We start from the raw sequence: 15441 nt of genomic DNA, 5'->3' as shown, positions 1-15441 counted from the left end.
CTCCACATTAGACCATGACCATGAAAATTCTCTGTATTCAGACCCACCATTCATACAGTTCAAATATAACCAAAAATAAAATTCTACAATTATCCTTGTACCTTCAAAATCAAGAATTTATTTCTTATATGAATACTTTAAAGTCAATTGAGATCAGGTCTTTTAAGTCCTATTTTCTGCCTTCATTGGTCACTTTTTGTTTTTGTTTTTTATCGTAGTATGTTAGATTCTGTAACCTCCACATTCATTTTGGCAGGTAATGAGTGATGCTGAAAATATAAATAAGTGTATTGTTTTTATTTTTAGAACACCACATGTGCTGCTTGACTATTTTCTTATTTCAGATGTCTGTTAATGCAAACTAGGCTACTCCATGATAGTGTTAAAAACAAAATGTACTAACAATGTGATATAAAGACTTTAAAAGTTAGGCATTATGTGGAGCCCTATCTTTACAGAAGTTTTGTACTGTTAAATGCTTTTACTTTTATTTTCAGCTTTCATTTTCTAGTATTCCACCATAATTAAAATTGCATAAGATAATTGCTTCACATTTCACATACATATATTTACCTGTAGTAACTTCTTCTATAGCATGTTTTAAGGTACTATTCTTGACAGAGAATATTATGCCAGAACATTCAGACTTTTCCAAGTTTTGTAAAATTTTTAGAAGATTTGTATCAATACCAGAGAAACATAGCATTCTAAGAAAGAAGATGTTTATATTAAAGTCAAAAAACAGATTGGATCAGAGTTTTAAAGGGATTGTTTAAAAAAAAAAAAACTAGGAAGGTGTGGTTGTAAGAGATAGCAGCACCTAAAGAGACTTTAAGCATTTCACACAGAGACATTTGAAAATGAGCTGAGGGCATCGAAAGAATTTGCAAGACCACAGCCATGACATGTTTAAAAATGTAGAAGGGAAAATTCCCTTGAGAAGGCTTATGGGGCACCCTGCTTGCAAACAGGGCCCAGGAAGTTGCTTTACCACACTCAACCAGAAAGACATTCAGAAACCACCAGGGCAGTAATTCCAGGGACCCAGCTACGTGTGAGTTGGCAGCAGACTTTGGCATCATCTCTGTGGTGCTGGCTCTTTAGGAATGTAGGGTGCTTATGTTAGGGGTCACAGAAGTTTCCACTGTCATTGTTAGAAAGGCCTGGGAGGTCAGGCAAACTGTCCCTGCAGGCTGCCCCTGAGAGGGTGATATGTGAAGCTGTGAAAGTGAAGCCAAAGTTGGAATGGAATCCCCAGAATTTAATGGATGCAAGTAGCATAAACTCCACCAAGGAATCCTGCTGGCTGCAGAGAAAGCCAAAGGAAAAGAGAGCCCTGTGCTCTGCCCCCCCCCCCCCCCCGCAAGGGGGAAAAGGCAGGCATTGTCAATCCCTCTGGAAATAACATCTTGCAGTCAAAGGTCCTAGATGTTCTATGTGAAATTCCATGTGGAGTTATGGTTGCTCAGCTGGGTTTGCATTTCCTTTGGCCCATCCATTCTTTCCATAGCCTTGTTATTTCCTTTTTGAATGGGAAGATTTACATTCTACCAGTGGATATTGGATGTATATAATTTGCTTTTGACTTTTACAAGGGCTCACAGCCAAGAGTTTACCTTCAGTTTCAGGTGATATTTTGGACTTGGATTTCAGGGCAAAGACTATGGGACCCTTGGAGATGGACTAAATTCATTTTGAATTGTGAAATGGACGTGAGTTTTGGAGGTCTGGGGTTGAAATGTTATGGATGGGATGTGAAGTGTCTCCCAAAAGTTCCTGAGTTGAGGCCAGAATTTGCAAATGTAAAATAATTGGATTGTGAGACCTCCAACCTAATTAGTCTCTCCTAGTTTGAATGAATTGACTGGGTGGTAGCTTTAGGCTTTGGGTCTATTGCTGGAGGAGGTGAGCCATGGAATTAAGCCCTGGAAACAGTCACCTTCCTTGGATTTCCTTTCCCCTTCCCAGTCTTTGCTTCCTGGCAGCCACATCCTGAGCAGCTTCCCTCTGCAGTATCGTTCCTCAATGTGCCCACACCACGGGCACAAAGCCATGGAATTGGCCAATGATTAAACTGAAACTCTGAACCTAGGAGCCAAAAATGTGCTTTCCCTCATCCGAGTTGTTTTTTGGGTTTTTTTGTTTGTTTGTTTTGGTTTGGTTTGTTTTTTTGGACCAGAGATTGAACTTGGGCACTGAACCACTGAGCCACATCCCCAGCCATATTTTGTATTTCATTTAGAGACAGAGTCTCACTGAGTGCCTCACTGTTGCTGAGGCTGGCTTTGAACTCACAATCCTCCTGCCTCAGCCTCATGAGCTCTAGGATTATTGGCATGCACTACTGTGCCTGGCTGGTTTTTGGTTTTGATCAGGTATTTTTATCACAGCAATGCAAAGCTCACTGACACAATTACTCAGCACAATCATAGAGAGTTTAAAGTGTTTACAAGAGATGTCAAATATGGAAAAACATACGATAATCAATAAATCAGTCACATTATATTAGCAGAATGAAAAATACATGTCTACAAATGGATGTGTCGATTAAATATTTCTGGTATATACATATAATGGTATGTCATTCATCCTTAAAGAATGAACAAGTGATACATGCAACAAGGTAGCTTAATTTCAATGATGTTAGGGTAACTTCAGCCAGAACACAGATCATATACTGAATGATTACATTTATTTCACAAATATGTAAATTCAAAGATACAGAATAAATTTAGTATTTTCCAGTGACTGCAATTAGCATAATATGGAAAATGTGTGTAATGGATTAGATGGTTCATTTGAAGTAAAACAAGTATTTGGGGACAAGATGTAGCGGGAAGTTGTGCAATGGAGCAGTGTGGTAAATAAGACTAAGCCAATAACCATGAACTGTTGCAAAGCTTAACTTTATGTCACATAGATTACATCTCATTGATAAGAAATTTTGGTGCTGAACTGCAGAGAGCCTTAGAGGTTTCCCACTTACAGGTTGGGGAGTGAGTGAGAGTTGTCCACCACCCTCAGTGTTAACTGATCCCCATAAACACCCCTAACACACTGAGGTGAAGGAGGGCACAGATGGAAACACACAGTGAGCACCATCAGTCTCTCCTCAGTGTTACCCGATTCTCAATAACGACTCAGGGCGATGCCCAGCAGAGGAGTTCCTCTGTGCCATCCACTGTCCACATTGGCACATGCCCAGGTCCTCTCTCCTGGGCTCTGGAGAGGGAAAGAAAGAAGTGGGGTAAGGCTGCAGTAGTTATGGAGGAGCTGAAGACAACAATGAATCTTCATGGTACCAACAACTCCATAATGAATCACTATGGCTCTCGTTTATTTTATAATTCATGTTAGATCAAGCAGCTAGCTCCTTGTATGCTTATCAATTAACCCAAATCATATACTCTTGGAAATACAAAGATCAATAGGTACTTCCTAAGTAGAACCCCTTTGCACGTTGTTCTCCAGAGTGGCAAACAGATAAACAAAGAACTTGTTAAAAAACAAGAGAACAAGAAAAAAAAAAAAAAAAAAAAACATAAACTCCCCCATGACACCAGCAATGCGACCACAAGTGCAGTGACCCCAAGGTCCCGGTGATGTTGGGATGATGCACAGTGCTGCCGCTCACTTGAGCAGCTTTGCTCCTTTTATTACTTAGTTTAATCACATCAATCTCTAACCTACATTCTAACCACCTCTAAATATAAGCCCCTCGTTCTTAACAGATGACCCTTTTTTCCTCAATTCAGGCAAATTCCCCTGATACCCTGCAGGAGTGATGGTCAGTCAGAAGCACAGTGTGGCTGCCAGCCCTGGTGATGTGCCCCTGGCCTGGGAGACCCGGCTTACCTTCCTTGATGGTAAATAAAGTGAGGCCAGTGTGCCACCTGGCATGACAGATGACTTCAGGACTCCTGTCACCTTCTTGCCTGTTGGCCACAGATGATGTATGTCTTCCCACCTCCTTGCATTCCAGAAGCACTGGACATGTAGATTGTATCAGTTTTGAAAGTAATCATGATCTTGTGCTGGTAGACACACAGATATGTCCTTGACAGCCTGACACCTGGCAGGGGACACACAGCCTAGTTGTAAGTCCAAAATCATCTTATTGGCTTCCCCAATTTCAAAGAAAAAAGCTTGGTTTGGGAGGCTGAGGCCAAAGAGTCGGATCATAGGTTTGTGGCCAGTCTCAGCACCTTAGCAAGGCTCTACACACTTAGTGAAACCCTCCCTCAAAATTTAAAATAAAAAGGGCTGGGAAGTGGCTCTGTGGTTAAGCATCCCTGTGTTCAGTCCCTGACATGAAAGAAAGAAAGAAAGAAAGAAAGAAAGAAAGAAAGAAAGAAAGAAAGAAAGAAAGAAAGAAAGAAAGAAAGAAAGAGAAAGAAGGAAGGAAGGAAGGAAGGAAGGAAGGAAGGAAGGAAGGAAGGAAGGAAGGAAGGAAGGAAAGAAAATTGTCGAGAAGTGTAAATTTCCCAAATTCCATCCTCCTCTAAGACACTTTTTATATTCAATGTAAATACAGTACACATTTTCTACAGTAGTATAAATTCCAAAGAATTATAGAATTATATGTGGAAGCACTTTTATTTACATCCTGTAAAATTAGAAGAACCTATGATCTCCCTGGACTTCAATATTAATGACATTTTGTCTCAGTAGTTTAAAACCACTGTGTTTACACTATGAAGCTCACTTATTTTTTTTAATTTGTTCTTTTTAGGTATACATGACAGTAGAGTGCATTTTGACATATTATACATACACAGAGTATAACTTTTCCTCTAATTAGGACCCCATTCTTGTAGTCGTACATGATGTGGAGAATCACAGCTCACTTTTAACATTGTGAAATCTGTGCTCCCCTGTCCTTACTGAGGCACCGTATCAGGCTGCTGGGCACCTGTGGCTGTCACAGGTCAATGGTGGCTTACAGGGTAGCGAGAGCGAGGGAGCAGCCAGCGTCCCTTCCAGGGCTCTACAAGGTCTGAAGTCTGCACAGTGAGTCTCTGCTAGGGTTAAGGCTGGCCCCTAGGTCACAGGACATGCCCTGTGAACCCGGGATGGAGACAGGTGAGTAAAAGTCACTAGGTCAGCTACTGAGACACAGTTAAATGATGTCAAGAAGTGAAATGCACTGAGAAAACAGGATGAATAGCAGCATAGAGGAGAAGCTCCAGACAGGAGTGGGACTATGGGAGGGCTCCTTGTTGGCTCTGGATCCTGAGGACAGCTGAGAGGAGAGATGGGGAGGAGGAGGGAGGGGAAGAGGCAGGCTCACTCCCAGGTACTCCCTCTCAGAACCCTCGGGAGGGGCCTCCTTGACTGCAGCAGGCTCCTTAGAGCCGCAGTGACATCTCTGTTGCGCAGGCTGTAGATGAGGGGGTTCAGCACAGGGGTGAGGATGGTATAGAAGGCCGACACCATCACATCCTGCTGCGCTGTGCGGTAGGAGCCGGGGAGCATGTAAGTGTAGATGGCCGCACCAAAGAAGAGTAGCACCACTGTCATGTGGGAAGAGCAGGTGGCCAGTGCCTTCCTGCGGCCCTCGGCTGAGCTGGTGCTGTGGATGAGGAGCAGGATGAGGGTGTAGGAGCTGGAGATGACCAAGGTGGGCACAAGGAGCATGAGGACGCAGCACAGGTACATGAGCATCTTGTAGAGGGAGACATCCGAGCAGGAGAGCCTCAGCAGGGCAGGGGCCTCGCAGAAGAAGCTCAGGATCTTCCTGGACTTGCAGAAGGGGAAGCTCATGGTGATGGGCGTGAGCAACAAGCCGTCCAGTGCTCCCAGGAGCCAGCAGCCGGACACCAGCAGCCGGCAGACCCTCTGGTTCATCAGCAGTGGGTAATGCAGAGGTCTGCAGATGGCAGCATACCGGTCATAGGCCATGGCCGACAGAAGGAAAAACTCAGCCCCTGCCAGGGTCAGGTAGAAGAACATCTGGATCCCACAGCCTGCAGGGGAGATTGTATGGTCTCCCGTGACCTGGCCCACCAGCATCTTGGGCACAGTCACAGAGATGTACAGGAGATCCATGAGAGAGAGCTGGCTGATGAAGGAATACATGGGGGTCCAGAGGCGGGGCTCTGAGTAGATGAGAAGAATGAGGAGGGCATTCCCAGCTAGGGCCATCAAGAAAATGATGAAGGTCAAAGTGTAGAGGAGGGTAGTGTGGGTGGTGTTCCCAAAGAGTCCCACGAGGAGGAAACTGGTGCTTAAGTTTGATTCCATGAAGTTTCCTTCCCCACATGCATATCTAGCAGGTAGTTTCACCTACGAAGAGTGAGGGTTGTCACTCTCCCTCCATCATGCCTACGTGACTGTCCCAGTCTGCTTGGGTAAGATATGCACAAGGAGCTATTTCCCCACACACTGGGTTAAACCGAGGTGTAATCGTAAATTCAAATCTCAGGGAAGTGAAGCTGTAGGCGGCCCCAGGAGCAGATTAAGCTGCTCCAGAATCTCGGGACCTGCGGGCTCATCCGGGTCTCACTGCTGGAAGTCAGAGTGAGGCAGCTGTCGAGGTTGATAATGTCAGTGGAGCTAAAAATCACACCTCACATCCTCTGAAAACCACAGTCTCCTCCAGTATCCTCTCCTCCTATATCTCCATCATGTGGACCCCGTGCAGGGCAAGGAGCAGCAGTGGCTGGCCACCCCTACAAGGGATTTAATCCACTAACCATCCTGCAGGAACATGATATGTACAAGAAATGGCAGAAATAAAAGTTGGAGATGCTCTAAATATCAACTATTTAGTTTAAAAACAAATTAAGCACTTATTTTTCCTTCTGAGGGTGCTGTTTCTCCCCTAAAACAGTGCCTGGGAGCTCAACATTCCGTGTGCCGTGATGGGGGAATGGAGTTGAAGGGCCATGGGAGCAGTTGTATTAAGACTCGGTGCTGCAGCCCCTGCCCGTCTTTGGATCCTTCCAGCCCTGAAGTCCACTTAGAAAACCAGTAGAGTCATCCCTTAGGATCCACAGCTTTGCTCAGGAACAGCTCCACCTGAGATGCACCTGCAGGTTTTCAGCTGACTGGTGTGAGTCACACTGGGCATGAGGAAAATCGTCCTGCACTCAAAGTTAAGGAGATGTCAGGCTGCAGACTACTGAGGAGTGGGAATTCTGTGCTGTCAGGCTGGTTGTCCCGGGGCTGCTGCACTCATGGTAGAACAGCATGCAGAGGAAAAGTCACACAGCACCTGAGTCCCAGGTACACACAAAGCAAAGCGCAGTGAACCATGGGCAGGCAGAAAAGGCAAGCCTTCAGGAAAGCTGAAGTGGGACTCGTGCAGGAGACAGCAGCAAGGATCAGCAGCTAGTGTTCCCTGGCCTCCCCTCCTTCCTGGTACAGAGTCCAGCAGACCTGGCAGAGCAAAGCCTTGTGCTTCGCTTCTCTGTTCCCCAGTGAGTGAATCTGCACCACAGCAGCCCAGCAAAGTTGTCCCCGTCCTAAAGATGGGCGATGGGTACACTGGGGAGGCAAGTAGGGAGTTTCATCAGCAGGTTCTTGGCCTGAGGGAACTGAGACACACACCTGCTGTGTGACCTCCACGCTGCTGACGAAGCCTGGACCAGCTCCCCAGGGGAACCTAGGAACCTAGGAACTGCAGCCACCACTTGTCATCTACCCATCTTCCCCACGCTTGGCCTGCACTCAGGACGGGACGCCTGCTGTCCTAAGCCTCTCCAGAAGTCCACCTTTCTGGTTTCTGTTGCTGTCCTGCTCTTGAATTTTTTCCCATTTGGTTTTCCAAGTATATTGTAACTTTCCACTTACAACAAACATGGCAAAGTTGTACATATTTGCCAATTTGATGGGGTAAAGCTATAAAAATCTCCATCTTTTTCAGTAGGACAGGCATATTGTTTTTTAAATTATTTTCCCAGCTTAAAATCATGTTTTCATATTTGGTATTCATTGTCTCTCTCAATGAAATAAATCTGAATTTCAGAAAGGCAGGATTGTGCAGAACACACATAGTCAGACTATGAACCCAGACAGGATTGAAGGTCCCAGCTCTCTTCTCCTCAGTCTGTAATTGTTCTGTGCACCACCCAATGACCGCTTCAAGTCCTCTTCAACACAACCAAGCATTGCCCTTCAGTACCCTAATCAAGCAAGGATAGGGGCCATGTAGGCACTCTCCTGGCAGACTTGTAAGCCCATAGTAGGTCCACAAGAAACCTACTCACAGTTCAGCTATTTCCTAGTTGTGTCCAAGTTCACTCCATAGCCCCAAAGTTCAAAGGAATTCATGCCTGACATGTTATCACCAGAACAGCTTCCCACTGTCCCTTCTGTTTCTGTGGGAGTGCCCGGTCCCACAGACTCGGAGCCATGTGGAGGCCGCCAGGGGAAGGCAAAGACTACAACTGAAACGGGCATCAGCTAAAGCTGCAGTCCAGCTGCCCTGCTGGCTTCAGACTGCGTGATCTCAGTGGAGACCCTAAAATCCCTGTGGCTTCTCAGAATCCAGTCAAGCAGCACATGTACTCTTGTGTCTGTGAATCGCAAGACACATTCAATTCCAACACCTGGCTTGGTCTAGGCCTTCTTTGGGGCAGGGTAAGCCTCCTTTCTCATTGCCCTCTGCCTCCAGGCCCAGAGACCTCCCTTGAAGGTCTGTCTCTTTGTTACCTAACTTAAATGGAAAAGCATGGGACGCCAATCTTGAGCACCCTTGCGCACTTCCCAGCACAGGGAGGCACAGGCATTGACTGGGCTTGTGTCTGTTCACACCAACTGACTCCGGGACTGAGACCCAGCCCATCTCCACCTTGACTCTGAGGCCTGTCTGCTTCCCCCAGGTTCCAGCTACCTCCAAACTCCACGCCTCTGCCTTTGCGCCTTTGTGCCTTTGCATCTTTGTGCCTTTGCATCTTTGTGCCTTTGCATTTTGAGACTCCCCCAGGCTGTTCCGTGCCTGGTCTTACTCAATCAAGCTGTCTGAATTCCAGCACCCTACCCACTGCACTGCCAGCTCCTGCAAGGGTCTTCTGTACCCTAAAGGAGCTGACACCTCTAAGGGGACCCAGAGCTTTGACAGTGCCATTCCCAGAGGCCTCTGTCACCTACTGCTGATTTCATTGCCTCTTTTCAAATTCCAACAAAAATTCTGCATGAATGACATGTATATCTATAATTAAAATGGAAGGTATTTTAAAAGGGTACCTGTTGTATAAGTATGAAAGTTAAAAAATATGAACTTTTTAAAAATTATAGGTGGAGGATGAATGTATTTGAAAACATAAAACCACAAAATTCTCCCTACATAAATTTTATAGTGTAAAAGCACCCATGAGCTGTACACTGATAATATGAATGTTTTACTCACGTATATCACACTTCAGTTAATAATTTATAAAGGGGCTGGGGATATAGCTCAGTTGATAGAGTGCTTACCTCACATGCACAAGGACCTGGGTTCGATCCCTAGCACCACCAAAAAGGAAAAAAAAAATAGTTTTATAAGGTTAATCTAGAAAACACATAAACAGATTCAAGAGTACAAAGAGAAATCAATAATGAAGCTCTCCATGGCCCTGGATCCTAGAGACTGAACCAGGGGATGCCCAGTGCCACCAACAGACTCCAGGTGCTCACGGCAACACGGGGTGCACTTGGCATCACCTCAAGCAGTCGCAGGGGTCACTGCCTCTCAACCCTGCCCACTCGGAGGGACCCAGGTCTGAACCTAGAGCAACACTCCTTCCTCGCCTCCTGCTCATGTGGCGTGAGGAGGTCACATGTTCTAACCATTCACTGTTTGTTTGTGCTAGGAGGTACAGTGCTTGTTTCCTTCCCCATGTCCCCTAGCAATACCATCATACCTGGCACATAGGAAAAATTAATTAGCATCTGTTAAGTGAATAAATAACTGGAGAAGGCAAATTTATGTTCAAAAATTAAATTAGTGCCACCCCTTTGGGAGTGAATTAGTAATGGCTTTTAACTTAAAGAAGTTCTTCCCCTACACCTTAGGCATTCCAAGGAAATGTACAAAAATATGAACCTTGAAAGAAAGTGGGAAACCTAAATACTTCTCTATGGAAAAATGCATGCATAAATAACAACATTAATGTCAATTCATTGAAACTTTTCAAAAAAACAGGGCTGAAAGAAAAGAGGTCAAAACATGATCAGTGTGACACCATTTAACAAAACACCACCCTGCAAAATCTTGACATATTAACATTTTAAATATGAGTACACATATTTGCTGCAGTCATTAAAAACTGATAAGCAAGATACACACCCACTGCAAGGGAAGAGCTTTTTCTGAGAACAGTGAAGCAGGGACCCAAAGGGACACAGGCAGGGCTCCAATGTGTCTATAACTTATTTTAAGAGTTGATATTTCTTTCAAATTTTTGGAGTGGAATTTGAGCAAGGTGAACACTACATTAATTTATATGTATATGTGTGTATATATATATGTATATGCATACTCAGCTATGAAATATTTTAAATAAATTATACTAAATAAGTTATTTCCATTCAAAAGGCAAAACACACTATTTCTTAGTGGTATAGGTTATTAACTGTCATTAGTCTTTGCCCGTATTAGAGGACAATGATCACAGTAGACAATATTATATGTAAATCATTAGATTTGGTAAATGTTCAGATGTCAGTCTCAAAAACAAAATGAAAAGATAGAATACATCAGTAGTTATTCCCTCCTGTAGGAAACCATTCATAAGCCATCAGAGAAATAATGTGTCAGTTAAATTTCAAAGCTCTGTGTCATGCAAAAATGTTTCAATCCTGTTTTCATACCTGTGACCGTGGCTTTATGCTGACGCTCCACCTATTCTGGGTAAACATCATAGGCCTTACAAGTTAATGTTTAAAGGTAACTACTTTAACTAATGGAAAGTTTTCATTGCCATTGCAATTTGAATTGTTCTAAAAATGAAATCACAAGCCAGGTATGTTGACTTGCACAGTTTCAATTACATATCACCTAAATACACCTGGTTCTGTGGAAAGTTTTCCTGTAGCTTGCAGCCATTTGCATGTCTTCTTGCAGATCTCTTACCATTCTTTTATGAAATTATGTTCAGTAAGCATAAGAATAGGATTCTCTCTGCACATAGCTGGTGATCTGTGTCACATGGCTTCTTATGTCGGTGCCCACACTGCCCTGACTGCTAAGCGCTGTGCCTGGTGAGGGAAGGACAGCCAGTCTGCACCCTGAGTCAGGATGGAGAACCGTGATCTGTGGGACTTCCAATCTGCTGCAGCAGAGACTTGTCAGCATTCTTTTGTGTGTGTGTGTGTGTGTGTGTGTACCAGGGATTGAACTCAGGAAGATCACAAAGATAAAAACATTATTCTTAGAATTGGAAAGAATAAATACATGTAATTTTGATTTCTTCTTCTGGTTCATTCTGATCAGACACCAAACATCTTTAGCAGCATTATAATATCATCTATGCTCAGATTTACATTTCTCACTAAATCAAAAATTGGGGATATTTATTCATATGTTTAATAGTTATCTTCAAAATAGAGAATTCACTGAGAAATCAAACTTTTTCCATGCACATTTACATTTAATTTACATTTAGTTGCTGCTATAAATTAGATATTAGTGGTTTCTCCAGCTTCAGTCTGATCATGTAACTTATAGCAACAAGATTCAGATTCTTACAGATTTCCTAATTAGCTGAAAGACCCTCTATGAGCCACTCTAGGTCTCTGCCTTCGCTCACACCAAACAGGGATAATAACACTACAACCTTATATATGTGCCTTCTAGCTAAGCAGACTGAAGACCATGTGAAAATATTTGCTGAAGTCACCTAATATGTGTCAGGAAACATACATAATGTTCTGTCTACAAAAATGTGCCAAGTCTATCCTCACCAGTTAATCCCTTCTTAGTTTTGGGTGGATTCTATTTATTTTCACTCTCCACACCAATTCAGTCTTATGGCAATGGCATATTATTCATGATTTTTGAGTTGTTTCCCCATTTGATCATTGTGAGAAGTAAAGGAATTTTCAAAACTGACTTCAAATGTGAATATTGTCATTTGATTTTATATTTCCACTCAAAAATAGACATAATTGAAAATTAAAAACAGAAAAGTCAATAAAGCAAACACTTGATTGCTATAGTTGGGATCAGAAATGTCCCCCAAAGCCCAGGGTTGAAGGATGGTCCCCAGGGTGGTGCTACTGGAAGGTGTCACTTTCAGGAGGCGGGGCCTGGCGGGAGGCAGGTAGGTTGTTCAGGATGTGTCTTTGAGGGAATGTTGGGACCCCAGCACCTTCCCGTCTTTCCTTGCTTCCTGACCACCGTGAGTGACAGCTTTGCTGCACCAGGTGTACACCATGATATTCTGCCTTGCCACAGGCTGAAGTGATGGGACCAGGCAACCGCAGGGAGGAACCTCGGAAGCTATGAGCCAGAATGATCTTTCCTCCTTGTAAGTTTTTTATCTCAGGTATTTTGTTACAGTGATGGAAACCTGACAGTGATTCTTAAAAAGATCAAACAAATGGATAGATTAGTAACCATATACAGAGACAGAAGAATCAATCATCCCCACATACGTATACATTCCACTTGCAATGGAATTGGTCTTATGGTGATTACAGGAGATAAAACAAGTCAAATAGAGAATACAAGAAGCAAGTAAGAGTAGATTGGTTCAAATTTTTTTGAGATATTAGTTTTATTATTATGCAGGTATTGTGAGGCCAAGATCGGGAGAAGGCAAGGAATGAATGAGGTTGAAATGCTGTACTCACAGATCTCAAGAGAAAAGGGAAAGCTGTGCCATGCGGAGAGTGGGGGAATGAGGGCACATCAGGAGGATGAGGGAGCCAGGAGAAAGAGCAGACAGCACACCGCTCAGACACATGAAAACCTCCTAAGGTGAGGTGTCGGGCCAGGAGGGTTTCATTACAGCAGGACCTCACAGGAGTGGCCGGTCTCCCAGGACCTGCCATGGTGAAATGTGAAGCCATCTAATGATCCCAGGAACCAGCAGCCAGATGCCAGGAGGAGTCTCAGTCCATGGCTCATGTGGACAGAGGAACAGGGAGGAATGCAGACAGCCACATAGCATCATGGGCCAGGCAGCATGAAGGCAGTACTCCGCACCTCCCACATCAGGTGAAAGCTCATCCAGGTTTCACAGCCGAGGACTGAGATGCCCTCGTTTTGGCCGATTGGTTCACCAGCATTTGGGGCACAATGACAGAAGTATGTATCAGTCCATGAGTTGAAAACTCACTGATGCAGAAGCAGATGGGGACATGCAGAGAGGAGTCCCTGTGGCTCAGAAGTATCAATGCAATGTTCCCAGACTCGGCCATCAGGAATGTTCTGAGAATGAGCAGAGGCGGCCAGGAGGTTGAAGGACTGGCCAAGATCCCCAACAGGAAAAGGTGAGTACCAGAGCCTTCCTGCCAGCCACATAATGGACCAAATGGTCAAAGTGACTTTAACCAGAGGACAAAGCAAATCTTTTGTTATTTATCAGCATACAGTTATCATTCCTGGCAAAGTTTCCTTTAGTGTATTTTATAGTCTCAACTTGAAAAAAATTTCAGGGTTTCCAAGATCAGATGTGAATTTGCACAAAAAAAAAAAGAGACATCATTTTAGATTATGATAGATTCTCCACCTGGAGTGGGAATGTACCCTTTATATTTAACACAAGGTATACAGCAGAAATCACAATGTCATTTTTATGAAAAAGGAAATTGAAATCAGAAAACACAATTCCCCATGAGAATGATTTGGCGATATCAGTGGGCTGCCGTGAATGGACATTAGGGGATGGCCCCTGGGACCTGTTGGCTCTCTGTCTGATACTGTGTGTCACACACCTCAGTTGTGGCCACCAAATTGCAACAAGGAGATCAGAAACTTCTCCCTGTGTGGGCTGAGTCACTGGCTAAGAACTGAGAACCGGATCTTGGCGACAGTCGTGTCATTTGGATGTAGGTGTTTAGCAATCTGTGGTTTCCGCCCTGCCCACTGTTACCTGCTCTGTCACTCATTCAGTTGCTCACTCAGAGAGCAGCTGGCTGCCATGTTGGGGCTGACCTATGGAAAGGCCCAAGTGGCCCTGGCCAGCAGCCAGCCATCTAGTACCTAGATTCTGTCAATGGTCATGGGAAGGAGCTTGGAAGGGGGCCATTCCCATCTGGGCCCACAGTGGATAGCTGCCTCAGCCAATATCTTCACTGGTTTTGTGAGAGACCCGGGACCTGAGACACCTGCCGAGCAGTACCCAGATCTGGCTCAGAAAACTTATAACAATGTTTGTTGTTTTAAGTGGCTAAGTTTTAGAATAGCCTGTTACACAATCATTGATAATGAACATATCATCTATTGTATTTTTAAAATCAAAACAATCACAGTCTATTTGAATCAAAACTATACACGAAATGGGTAATGTCCATAGAAAAGTATAAAAGAATGAAGATAAATAGTGAGTTATATTTGCACAAACATTTGTAATAGCAGTGAAAGATAAACATTAAACAGCACCAGAAAATATATTAATGTGAAAATGTATGAAATAGAAATTGAAGTTTGTTTATTTAAGAAAATTGTAACAAGCACAGGGAAATGGAAATCAAGCCTGTGAAGCATTAGAAAGAAGAAGTTACAGAAATCTTCACAAAGGTGAATAGCACTTACCGATCGATCTCAGCTCACCTTTGAAAGAAAAAAACTCAAAGGAAAGTCAAAGGTGTTCTTTAAATCTAAAGGTAGCCAAGGACATGATAAATATGAGGTTACATGTCCTCTCAGTGAAAAGAACGGGAGAGTAAACATGCACTGGGAAGATGAAAACCAAGCCTGAGCATGAGTTGCAGGAAACGGCAGGTGCCCAACAGCACAGAGAAGCAGCAGAGCAGCCGTGGTGTGGGGTGGCGAGCTTGCTGAACTGCAGAGACCTCGATGACAAAGGCTTGGCTGGGAGAAAAGATAGGCTTCTTAATAAATGGCACAGGAAAAATGCAGATGCATTGGGGAAGAATGAAGCTAGATCCCTGTCTCTCACCCTGCCCAAAAATCAGCTCAAAGTGGATCAAAGACCTAGAAATTAGACCAGAAACTCCGCAACTGCCAGGAGACAACATGACAGAAACACTCCAACATCCTGACCCGGACACCAGCTTCCTCCACAGGACCCTTAGCGCTCAGGAAACAGTGCCAGGAGTTCATAAACGAAATCGCATCCAATTAGAAAAGCTTCGCACTGCAAAGGAAACAAGAGAAAAGAGAGAACCTACGGAGGGGAAGAAATATTTGCCAAGTACATATAGGGGACTAATATCCAAATATATAAAGAACTCAAACAATTTAACAACCAAAATACGAATAACCCAATCAATAAATGGGCAAAATAACTAAACAGACACTTCTAAAAAGAAGAAATACAAATGTCG

General features: G+C 43.8%; 1 protein-coding gene and 1 long non-coding RNA gene across 2 annotated transcripts in view; both read right to left on the bottom strand.

The window, feature by feature from the left end:
- Positions 1-2538: 2538 nt before the first annotated feature.
- LOC139705629 (uncharacterized) overlaps positions 2539-15441 on the bottom strand; it is a 34179-nt gene continuing 21276 nt past the window's right edge. Inside the window, exons 2-3 of the long non-coding RNA XR_011707474.1 lie at positions 3856-4072; positions 2539-3222 (exon numbers count right to left, since the gene is read on the bottom strand). This is a non-coding gene — a long non-coding RNA (uncharacterized lncRNA). The remainder of the gene's footprint in view (positions 3223-3855; positions 4073-15441) is intronic.
- Positions 5287-6243, bottom strand: LOC139705807 (olfactory receptor 2T3-like). The gene has a single exon (XM_071612720.1). The coding sequence runs from the start codon at positions 6241-6243 to the stop codon at positions 5287-5289; it is 957 nt and encodes a 318-aa protein (XP_071468821.1).

The sequence above is a fragment of the Marmota flaviventris genome, chromosome 5 (genome assembly GCF_047511675.1).
Source record: "Marmota flaviventris isolate mMarFla1 chromosome 5, mMarFla1.hap1, whole genome shotgun sequence".
Classification (NCBI taxonomy): domain Eukaryota; kingdom Metazoa; phylum Chordata; class Mammalia; order Rodentia; family Sciuridae; genus Marmota; species Marmota flaviventris.
Note: the sequence above shows the minus strand (reverse complement) of the source record. Positions and strands in the feature narration are given on the sequence as shown.

What these genes read in the sequence shown, in the direction of transcription:
- LOC139705807 (XM_071612720.1), bottom strand. Translation starts at nt 6,243, where the DNA reads ATGGAATCAAACTTAAGCACCAGTTTCCTCCTCGTGGGACTCTTTGGG.